The following is a 12,304-nucleotide window of genomic DNA, read 5'->3' on the forward strand; positions in this document are numbered from 1 at the left end:
CTCCGCTGCTGCTAGTGCTGGGGGCGTGAATTGCATGAACAGTTTTCCAAAGGAGTCTTACACTACGGAGACAATCCCAGATGGGAAATCTGTGGAAAGATCTTGTATCTGTCAGAGAAGTGTTGCCAAAGGGAAATGACCAGACTTTTAGATAAATTAAGGATTGATTGGTGGGGGACAAAAATTATCCAGCTGGCATTGATTATTTGTACGGCAGTAAACAGGGCTGTGCTGTGTTGTTTAAGGTGCACCTTGTGTAGTAGATTGTAGGGGGCTGCACCCTGTGTCATGTGGTCTTCAAGGTGCACTTTGTGCAGTAGATGGTAGGGGGCTGCACTCTGTATCATGTGTTGTTTAAGGTGCACCTTGTGTAGTAGATTGTACAGGGCTGCACCCTGTGTCATGTGTTGTTTAAGGTGCACCTTGTGTAGCAGATTGTATGGGGCTGCACTCTGTGTCATGTGTTGTTTAAGGTGCACCTTGTGTTGCAGATTGTATGGGGCTGCACCCTGTGTTGTGTAAAGTGCACCATGTGCAGCAGATTGTAGGGGACTGCACTCTGTATCATGTGTTGTTTAAGGTGCACCTTGTGTAGTAGATTGTACAGGGCTGCACCCTGTGTCATGTGTTGTTTAAGGTGCACCTTGTGTAGCAGATTGTGCGGGGCTGCACCCTGTGTCATGTGTTGTTTAAGGTGCACCTTGTGTTGCAGATTGTGCGGGGCTGCACCCTGTGTCATGTGTTGTTTAAGGTTCACCTTGTGTAGTAGATTGTATGGGGCTGCACCCTGTGTCATGTGTTGTTTAAGGTGCACCTTGTGTAGTAGATTGTGCGGGGCTGCACTCTGTATCATGTGTTGTTTAAGGTGCACCTTGTGTTGCAGATTGTGCGGGGCTGCACTCTGTATCATGTGTTGTTTAAGGTGCACCTTGTGTTGCAGATTGTGCGGGGCTGCACCCTGTGTCATGTGTTGTTTAAGGTGCACCTTGTGTTGCAGATTGTGCGGGGCTGCACCCTGTGTCATGTGTTGTTTAAGGTTCACCTTGTGTAGTAGATTGTGTGGGGCTGCACCCTGTGTCATGTGTTGTTTAAGGTGCACCTTGTGCAGTAGATGGTAGGGGGCTGCACCCTGTGTCATGTGTTGTTTAAGGTTCACCTTGTGTAGTAGATTGTATGGGGCTGCACCCTGTGTCATGTGTTGTTTAAGGTGCACCTTGTGTAGTAGATTGTGTGGGCTTACACACTCCATAAGACGGTCTGTACCAGATGCATGTGCACTTATTTTGTTAATTAACAATAGCCTTGATCCCGGAGTAGCGATGGGATTTGAAAACCTTTCTTCATTACTGTTCTTCGTCCTAAAAGTGAACTTTTTTAATCCAGTTGAACGCCAATTTCTGACTGAAGGACATAAATACCAATGTATGAAAAGTCCGCTGCAGCAGCAGCGGCTGCTGATACTCTAAAGGCCCTTTGCACCCCGCATGAGGCAGAGGATGTGGTGGAGAAACCAGAGCCGGTGCCCATAGCTTGAATCGATTCCACATCCGGCTTAGCTTTTATTGTCCTTGTGCTCTTTTTCCCTCAGAATATGTCTCAGCCGGAGGTGAAGGACCCCTGGAACTTATCCAATGATGAGTTTTACTATCCGAAGCAGCAGGGACTGCGGGGAACATTTGGAGGAAATATCATTCAGGTACAGAGAGAAGAGATGTGCGATGAAGGAGCTGTCCCGAAGGTGGGGAGGGTCTGGGTGAAAAGAGGAGGGCATCTCTGCCTGCCGGACAAGCATATGTGCCTAGAGGCATCTGTGTACTGGTCTGTGGCTATATGATGGCAGCACTGTAGCTGAAGTACATCTGTGTGTGTGTACGTGTGAGAACGTATGTGAAGATGTGACTGCACGCTATGAAAGTTGTGCCTGGAATCATGGGGGGCTTTACTGATTGATTCACACAGCAGGGATGTAGATTACATTTTATAAAGAATGTCCATATAGTGCCTAGATACAGAACTTTCCCCATACAGAGCTATATAAACTTAGTTCCTCTCACACGTTCTCCAATAGATGCTTAATGTAATTCCCTGGTAATCCTGCATTTAATCACTGCTTGACCCCACTGTCGGATGGACCCTTTCAACAATAAACCCTTGTGCTTGTTCACAATGGCCTGCCCCATGCTCGCTCCAACGTGGACTCGAAACCTTTGAATTGTACTTTTATATATTTGAGTGACTGAATACCTGCTCTGCCAGCAGCTGGCCCCGCTGGGTTGGCTTCTTCTCGTATATTCACTCGTTGATTGTCCTTCTTTCGCACCTGGCTCATTTCCAGATTATGCTTTCTGGTTGTTTGACAGGACTTCCCAAGACCGGAGGTCTGTTGCTCCAGAGGGATTCCTTTTCGTGTATTCACTGGTTGCTCCTAGGGAGTGGACTTCTGTCACTCTTGGGTGATTTTTTTTTTTTTTAACTGTGTTTTATATAGCGCGAACTTGACCCGAATCGGGTATCAGAGTGCCTTATATAGCACCAGTTTCGTTACATGAGGACACATTCATTTTTTAGGCACGAGGAGATTAAGTGATTTGCCCAGAATCACAGGATGTTCAGCGTCATTGCCGAGACTCGAACCCAGTTCTCCAGATTTGAGGTCGACCGCCCTAGCCTTTAGGCCAACTCCTCTCCCCATCGTATGGTGCAGGCCTCTCCTAAAGACAGGGCGCCACTGATGGCATTAATCCCTGCCCTCTCTGTAACAGTTCATGCTTAGGCACAGCAACTTTCCTGCACCAGGTTTTAACCAGGCATTGTGCAAATGATCTCAAAATGGACATGGGAGCACTTTTCAAACTCAACAGGGTATGAAGCACTATATAAGGGGCACAGACAGGACAGTGCGAAGTTGTCCATTCATTCTTCCAACCAGCGTAGGTGTTCTTGATGCAAGTCTCCCAGAATTCCCGCTACTGCGCATTGGTTGATAGTTGTGTGTGTGTGTGTGGGGGGGGGGGGGGGGGGGTGCATCAACATGCTTGCATGCCATGCCATTTGTTTGTGAAGCAAAAGGCACATAGTCTTCTTTCACAGCCCTCTGTCCCGCCAGTAGAAAGTGTGCTTGTGCAGATGTGTACTTTCATCCACCCTCCTGTTTTACAGCACTCTATCCCAGCAGTAGAGTTGCGTCAGCCCTTCTTCCCAACCCACATGGGCCCTATGAAGCTACGGCAGTTCCACCGGCCCAACCTGAAGAAGTATTCCTTCGGCACACTGTCCATCCCTGGGCCGCACTCGGTGCAGCCACTCCTCAAGCACATTAAGAAGAAAGCCAAGGTAAGTACTTTCCACCCTACAGTGACCGCAGGGTTGTCCCATCATGTATCCCTTCATTCTTGATTTAGAATTAGCTTTTTAGGTCTGGGCTTGAGACCGCTTTAGTTGTATCGCCAGTGTCTCATAATCAAAATAGTCCATAAATAAAAAAAAATATATGTATACATAGTCATGCATACATTTAGCCCTCTTCCTCCATTGGCCTGTTCAGCTGTCATTCATGTTTTGCTTCTGATCACCACATCACACCACACAACAGCACACAACATGGGGCAGTGGTTCAGCAAGCTTCAGTTGTTGGTCGTCTTGTACTGTGAATGGCGACATTTTGCCTGATCACATCTGAGAGCCAGGTTAAAGGGATGTGCACTTTAGTACCAGGCCTGGTGGCCCAGTACTTTATTTTGCCAATGCATTATTGTCTCCTGTCTTTACTTTTTTATTTTAAAGTTCTATTTCTGTGTTTAAAATAGATCTTCAGATTACAATAGTTAAAAGCCAATAGAATCTTTTTTGCTCCGATAGTATTTTTCAACAATGTGCGTTAAAGCTGTATTCCTGAACCTCTTCCAAGCACACACGTCTGCTACGTAGCAAGTGTACTGTTACAGTGCACGTATGTACAATGCTTATTATTGTTTCTTAATTAAAAAATGTGATTCTAGGCATATGGCCTGTGTGCTAGATAGTTTTTTTTAACCTTTTTTTTTGTAACACATCTGTAATGAAGAATAAAACGAAACCTTATATTCACACCAACTTGCGAAGGCCAGACCTATTAGCTTGGCTACTGCTTGTGCCTTTTCCTAGCTCCTCCCAAGCTCTCTGAAGTAGTTTTATTCTCTACATGGTCGTCTTCTCTTGAAGTTTTGGGGTCGTTTTCTCATCAGCTTCATGTTGTCTTCCTGTTTGCGTGTACGAGCAGCCGTTCATCCTATGCATCTTCCTCTCTGGGTGTTTCTAGGAGGAGGAGTGTTGAGAATGCCCAAGAGGGAGACATATCAGCGAGAGACCGCTGAGATGTCAACCTTTGTTTAGAGTCCAGAACATAGCAAGTCATTGCATTGAGAACAGCACCCAGGCTGACTCGGAGCCGTCCGTTTACAGCTTCAGGAAATAAAACCTTCAGGAGAGAGGAGGATTGGTCTCCGTTGGGTAAAATGTAAAGTCCTTGTCATGCTGCATCAGCTCACGATGTCTCTCTTCCCACCAGTGTCCTCAGTAGGTTTACCCTTGATAGTCCACTTCATCCAATGCTCTATCTGCTTTTCCGTGTACACTTCACGCCCGTTTCTGCCCGGGCTCTGCTTCCTGCCTATTTTCCATAGGGTTCTGCTCTCTCTGCCTTCCCTCTGCTCCCTGTCCACCCTCCCTCTAGGATCTTCTCCCTCAGCTTCTTCTCATGGCCTTTGCTCTCAGCTCATCTATTTGTGTTGACTCATCAATCTTTCTGGGCCTTGCTTCCTGCACATTGGTCCCTCTGTGCTCTTCTCCGCTATCTTTAATGGGCTCTGTTCCTTACCTATTCGTCCATATACGCTCTGCTTCTTGCCCATCCGCCCCCAGGAGCTATGCTTCTTTCCCACCCTCTTCTTGGGCTCTGCACCAACACATCCATCCCCATGAGCTGTGCCCACCTTGCTGTTGTAAAGTACCCCTTTTTTTGCATGGCTACCCCCCCCCCCCCTTTTTGCCTGATAGCTGATGCACTTTGACTGAGTGTCCAATCAGGTTCCCAGTGCTTGTGTTCTTTCCCAAAACTGTACATTTGTTTTCACAATTGGCACACCTCTGGCTCACATGTAAGTCTCATGTAAAATGTGCAAGTGGTACCAAGGGCCTTGTGACAAGAGAGGGCCTCTGAGGGCTGCAGCATGTATTGTGCCACCATCAGAGACCCCTCACCAAACACATACACACTGCCATTGCAGAGTGGACATGGCACACTTCTGCCATGCCCACAACCACTGCCTCTAGTATCGGTAAGTCACCCTTCTAGCAGGCCTAAAAACCCTAAGGCAAGGTGCAATATACCACTGGTGAGGGCATAGATGCATGAGCAATATACCCCTATGGTGTCTAAGTCTATTCTTAGACATTGCAAGTGCAATGAAGCCATATGGAATACATGGGCTGGGAATTTGTCATTACGAACATCAAAGCTCCATGATGGCTCTACTGAATGCTAAGAAGTTTGGGATCCAACTTCTCTGCACAATAAACCCACACTAATGCCAGTGTTGGATTTTTTGCGAAACGCACTCAGAGGGCATTTTAGAGATGCCCCCTGAAAAACAAACAAATCCCTTGTGTACAGCTGACTGCTCTGCACCAGCCTGCCACACTTGGATATGTTTCTGACCCCCTGAGGTGGGAGCCCTTGTGGGTCAGGAACAAAGCCTGCTTGGGTTGGAGGTGCTTCTCACATACCCCCAGCCGGAACAGCTTTCAAGGCGGTGAGCCTCAAAGGCTTCCTGTTCTTTGTTATGCTAGCCAGGGCCTCTCCAGCTAGTAGAGATGCCGCCCCCCTGACCAAGACCCACTTTTGGCGGCAAGGTCATGGGAAAAATAGTAGTCCGAGAGGTGTGTTCCTCCTTTGCCAGGATCTCCCCCAGGTGCCCTGGACTGAGGTGGCCCTCTCCTTAGAAAATGCTCCATCTTGAATGGAAAGTATTAACCGATCAGTTTAGTGGATGCCCCCTCCCCAAAGGGAGCAGGCCTCGAAAAACCTACAAATATTACTAGATCTGCAGGTCTAGTGACTTTAAAAAATCGACTCGACCTAATTATAATGCTCTTGACCCACAAACTAAATGATGCGATCCGGGGCAAGTATGTTAATTCCCTGAGACACCATTTTCTTCTTTATCAGATATGAGAGCCTTCATATCCCCGAGTTCAGTGCGTCTGCTGGACAGAACACTCTGGTTTGGGTGAATAGACTAAACCTTTGCTCCATATATAATGCAAATCTAGCCACATATAAGACACTTGTGACCGCTGACTCGCCTCCGTTCATTAACCGCATTATCAGTGCTGGGCAGGAATTTTTCTAAACTCATGTTTAAAAACAGTCACTTTTAATAAATACATGCCTAAAGTATAAATTAGCAGCACACTTTAATTTGCAATCAGCAGATTTTACATTGAAATGCCCAAAGAATTTCCCACTGACGTGGTTTAAAAACGATAAAGTGTACAATGTCTGGAAATCGAGTTTTGTCGTTTGCACATCGCCAGGTGCTGTGATTTGTCCGCATCACACTTCTGATTTACAAAAATAAGTTCTTTCATAATTCTGGAACAGATAAGCAACAATTAGTAAAAAGACAAACTGACATTTGACCTCTGTCCTTGAACAGACAGCAAATGTGTCAAGACGAAACAAGATTTAAAGGCCTCTTTATTGCTCGTTCAGTTTCTGAAGTAACAGAACACCCGTTCCTTCCAGTTTAAATTAACTCGCCAGCAAGGTTGAGTGAATGCTAAAAATAGCTCGACCTGCTAAAATCTCACTCAACATTGCAAGTGGATTTTTCGAGGCCTGGGGAGGGGGCATACAAAGAGTGTGGTCACCCTAAAGGCAGGTAGCCCATTGGCTTCCATCTGCCAGTACCTGTCACGCCCCTAAATTCAGTATTTTGGCGCACCCCTGAACCTTGATCCTCAGATTCCTGCAACCTAAGAAGAAAATGACGAAGAAGACTCTGTGCAGCCAAGTCTGAAGATGACTGCTGATTTGGCCCCAGCCCTATTTGCCTGTCTCCAGTTAGAAGACCCTGCGAAGAAGACACATGTCCTGTGGCCGGCGACATCTAGAACCACAGGAAGACTGTCCATGCTACAACAAAGACCAGATCTCCAGAGGACAGGGGCCCTGTCCAGAAGAATCCAACTAAAACGACTCCGGGTCCACCTGGAACTGCGATCCCTGCCCACTCTACACCTGACGCCTACTCTGCACCCGACGCCTACTCTGCACCCAATGCCCATGGCCTGAGTCCAAGGGGCTCACCTGGCCAGTGAAGTCTCCCCAGTGATTCTGACCTCGAATCCAGCGTTGGTTGACTTCTCCTGGACTCCAAGAAGACGCCTGCTGCCTCATCCTGAAGGGTCTCCCTCTCTGCAAACGGCTCTGGTAAAGAAAATCTGACACCAAAGGGCACCCCTGCATCCTCAACCCTTCGACTTTGGGGAGCCCAGCCGACGGTCCCCATTCCTTCTTTGACATCTCAACTTACCTGCCCAGTCGGTGGTCACCTTATTTCAGCCTCCTTGTCCGAGCCTGCACCCTCTTTGTGTGACCGAGATTCTCTATTTCCAGAAGCATTGGCTGCCCGGCGCTCATTTGCACCCTGCACCCGGCTGCCCCTGTGCCACTGGTGGTGTAAGGTTGATGCTGCTTTTTGGCCCCCGTGCTTGCTTTAATCCCCGGGGCCTGTGCCCTGAAACCGCTGGTACTTACCTGCAAAACGCACCTCTTGTGGGTTTCCCCTCTCACTATTGACTAACATTGGGTCCAGTGACCTCTGCATTCGGCTGCCCTAGTGCTCCTGGTGGTGCAGTACCTACCTTGATCTGACCCTTGCCCAATATTGGTCCAGACCCCCAAAGACTGCAAATGTAAGTTGAGTTCTTACCTGTAACTGCATATCATTGTTTTCATTGCATAGGATTGCATTGCATTTTCTGCCTATTCCGTATATCTTTCACATTTGCAAAGTTTCCTACTGTTTGTTTGACATAACCAATGTACTTTTAATACTTCTCTAAAGTATTTGACTGCCTTTACAAACCAATACCCACTGCATTTCAAAGGTAATACTACTCTTGAAACTGCTACTTACCTGCAACTGAGTTCCTCTTGGTTCTAAAAATAAAATAACAAAGTAATACCTTTTTATAAAAAAACAATTGGTCTTGGATTCCGTCTTAGAGTCTGTGTAATCATTTAATGCCGGAGTATGTACAATAAATGCTTAACACAGCCCTCTGATAAGCCTAACTGATCGACAACGCTACCACAAATAGAGCTTTTAGTGTTCTCTCTACCTAAACCTCTGTAAGCCTCTGGGGATGAACTCTACTCTGCACACTATACCTTACTTTGGTATAGCATATTCCGAGCCAGGTTCCTACACTAGCAGCTTGGCACTGCTCCCTGTCTGCCATCTTTCTTGACTTGGCTCCCTGCCCACCCTTTCTCTTGGCTCTGCTCCTCGCTTATCCTCCGGCTCTTCTGTGATCCATCTCACCCTCCACCTTTATTCCAAATCCCTAGCCACCCTCTCCGCTCTGCCTTCCTCTCCCTCCCTAGTGATCTCTGCTTCATGACCACCCTCCCTCCTGGTCTATGCTGCCTGCCCAGCTCCCTCCAGGTCTTTACTCTCTGAGTTCCGTCCTGGTCTCCGGTCTCCGTCAATCCTCAAGTGCTATTTTGTGACCTAAAGTACCTCCGTTCTAGTATCGCTTGTTGCCTATTTGTTTATTTCCTGATTTGTGTCCTTTTGCAGATGAGAGAGCAAGAGCGCCAGGCTTCTGGTGGAGGTGAGATGTTCTTCATGCGAACGCCACAAGATCTCACTGGCAAAGATGGTGATTTAATCCTGTCTGAGTACAGTGAGGAGAATGCTCCTCTGATGATGCAGGTTGGCATGGCAACCAAGATCAAGAACTATTACAAGCGTGTAAGTACTCTTCTATTCATATATCTGACCTCTAAGCGGAACAGGGATCTTTATTCCAAGCTGCTACCTTACGAAATGACTTAGTATATGTTCCTTCCTGCCCCGTGCGTGTGTGTTACTGCAGGAATGTTGTCTATTTAACTGTGATGTAATGCAGAATGGATTGAGTGAAGGTACCAGGGGCTGGCAGTTCAAGAAGCTGCGAGCTGGCTGGAGGTTACAGGTCCTGCACTGAATACAAGAAGGTTGTATTTACACAGGACTTTGTGTAAACTACTACAGTTACCCTACTTCCCACACTGACATTTGTAGCTTTCAGTTTTCTCCATCATTGGACATTTTATCAAAGCATAAGCCTTGAAGTGTTCTGTCACCTACTGGGAATTATTAGCAAATGAATCATGATATTGTAAATCAGATCCCTTTAGTAGCCCATCCACATTGTTCATGCACACTCTTCCAGCCAATAACACGATGAGCATTAAACTCCGCCCTGCAGCCATGTTTGTTTCACTGCATGCCATGTTTGGGAGTCCTCAGAAGAGGTTTGCCTCTAAATCATTTTAAAGATTCTAAATACTGAACGTTCAAGCAGTGAAGAGCATGGCTGCTCAGACTGACTGTCACTAGCCAGTTGCTGGAGCCCTTTTTCTTTACCCCACTCTGCCTCAAAGTTACTCTCCGCTTCTGCCATTTCTGTAAGGAGTGTGGACTGTGGACAGATTAATGTTTCCGCTGATGATCATCCTGGGTTCTGCATCCGATGGTCCTAATGTGATGACACGTGGTTGGTCTTCCTTTTTTAGGTCTCGCCTAAGCGCACATGCACTATTGCTGCCAGGAGTATTGTATGCAATAAAAGGCTTGGAGCCCCGCCATCAGTTATCATTTGCAGACTTGATTGTCAATCACTGTAGCTGCATCCTAATTGGCCACCATGCGTCTGACATCCCTTCCTTTTACTGTTCTGCAGCACGGACAAAGTACTAATTAATTTAGTTTCATTTGTGTCCCGATGCTACTGGCGCTGTACTTATGCATAAATTAACCCTGTTTTATCGTTCTATTTCGGCATTTAAGTCACTTTCTTTGTATCGTTTCAGATTTTCATAGAATTTTTTTGTTTTTTCCTCCCACATTGGCATTGATTTTTGCTTTGGCATTGTATCGCTGTACTTGTGCTTTGGGGAACTTTTTTTCAGCAATAACTGTTTTTGGCAAAGCACCCCCCGCCACACGCATCGGCATTGCTTCACGTTCTTTTTATCATTTCAGATCGGTCTTTTTTCCCCCCGTGTGCATCTGAAAAGCACATTGCCAAAGACGATAGCTCTCCAAAGGCTAGAACTATCGGCTTTGCTGCTGCTTGTTGATGGTTGCCTCATGTTTCTTGTTCTGTGTTTGTTTAACTAAATGTTGTTAAAGCATATTCTGTTTAAAGTGTTGGCCAATTGCTTAGGTCCAAGCTGTAAAACTATGTTGCTAAAGGAAAAATGAAATTTTCTGTGTCCATTGTATATTACAGTGCTGGTTTAAGAGAAGGAAAATGTATTCTGATGTTTGAGAAGTTTCACTGCCGCGGTGCTTGGAATTCATGTTCAAAGTCAATTGCTAAGTTACTTTTTTCAATGTTTTACAGAAACCTGGCAAAGATCCGGGGGCCCCTGACTGTAAATATGGGGAGACTGTTTACTGTCACACCTCACCCTTCCTTGGGTCCCTCCACCCCGGGCAGTTGCTACAGGTAAGACTAATGAAAGAAGACACAGTGAAATTCTGGAGTGATATTAAGTTAGCAAAAAAGATAAACTCATTGCACCTGAAAGGTTTGTTAACATACTCGCACTGCTTAAATTACACTGTACAGAAATCACACCATGGACATTGGAGTTCCCCGGCAGTTTTATGTGCAGGTCCCGTGCCAGCGTCCCGTCGCTGCTGCGACTTCGTGCCAGACCTGTGCGGCTCAACGTTATTGCTGCATTCTTGCTATAATCTGTTTTTTTTCCTTTATTACTGCTTGGCCTTTAATCTGTTGCTTTATCTTTTATTCTGCTCCGGCTTTATACTGCTGTTGATTGTTTTCCGCCGTACTGGTTGTTTTAGCCTTTATTTCACCGCAGCTCCACCCGCTCGCCTTCCTGCCATTTCTCCACACTTTCCTTACCGCTTTCTGCCGCTTGCAGAACCCCGCCCAGGAACTACTTATGAAGACTGCAGTGCGGTCGCGCAGCGGTCATGCCACGACGAGTGCCAGGAACCCTGGCCCTGCCACTCCACGCAGCTGCACTGCAGCTGACCTCCGAGCCCTGGATCCCAGACGCATCCTCAACAACCATTGCTGCCGCACATCTCCACGCACAACCAGAGGGCTGTTCTCTTGGCAGCACTGCCGCTTCACCTGCAGCACAGAAGCAACCAACAACAATGGAGACACCTCATACATGGCCATATCCACCACGCCTACCGAGACCCACATGGCACAACTCCAGTGTATTCCACTCCACGCTCGATCACTTGGCAAACACGCCACGGAGATCTGGGACATGATCTCATACCTCGTCCCGAAGGTCATCGCCCTCACAGAGACGTGGCTGAACCCGGCTTCCGAGCTGGACATTGCCACCCCCGAAGGCTACAAGATAGCACACCAGGACTGAACCAACAAACACAGAGGTGGAATCGTCATCATCTACAAAGACAGCATCTGCTGCACAACCTCCTCAGACGGCCCGACCTTGACAATGGAGCACCTCAACTTCCAACTCCACACAGGCTGAAAAAGAACCATCAGAGGCACCCCCGACTACAGACCACCGGGACCTTGCCCCAGCTTCTGTAACGCCATCCCTGACCTTATCAACCCGATCGCCATCGACTCCAAGCAATACATCTTCCTAGGGTATCTCAACTTCCACCTCAAGAAACCCAGTGACACCAACACAACCAGCCTCATGGAAAGCATGAATAACTAGAGCCCTAAGTAACTGGTCCCGACCACATCCACATCACCGAACACACGATCGACCCCCATTTTCACGTCCAGTGACAGAATCAAGTATAACCACATCACACAGCTCACCTGGACCAATAACCGTAGTGTCCATTTCACCATCACAGGACCCACCAACGCTGGCACCAAGCCCCCAGGCTGGAAAAAGTTTTCAGAAGATCTGTGGAACAATGCTCTCAACTCCCATTGTCCAGGCACAACATCCGACCCAGTGCAGGCTGCGAATAAGTTCTCCCAGTGGATCCCAGAATGCGCCGACTCAATCGCCCCA

The 12,304-nt window shown here is 47.2% G+C and overlaps 1 protein-coding gene across 1 annotated transcript in view; it reads left to right on the top strand.

The window, feature by feature from the left end:
* TAF1 (TATA-box binding protein associated factor 1) overlaps positions 1–12,304 on the top strand; it is a 303,188-nt gene that overhangs the window by 96,807 nt on the left and 194,077 nt on the right. Inside the window, exons 12-15 of the mRNA XM_085608461.1 lie at positions 1,589–1,696; positions 3,160–3,333; positions 8,847–9,020; positions 10,660–10,764. Of these exons, the coding sequence (XP_085464587.1) occupies positions 1,589–1,696; positions 3,160–3,333; positions 8,847–9,020; positions 10,660–10,764 (561 nt within the window). The remainder of the gene's footprint in view (positions 1–1,588; positions 1,697–3,159; positions 3,334–8,846; positions 9,021–10,659; positions 10,765–12,304) is intronic.

The sequence above is a fragment of the Triturus cristatus genome, chromosome 5_2 (genome assembly GCF_964204655.1).
Source record: "Triturus cristatus chromosome 5_2, aTriCri1.1, whole genome shotgun sequence".
Lineage (NCBI taxonomy): Eukaryota > Metazoa > Chordata > Amphibia > Caudata > Salamandridae > Triturus > Triturus cristatus.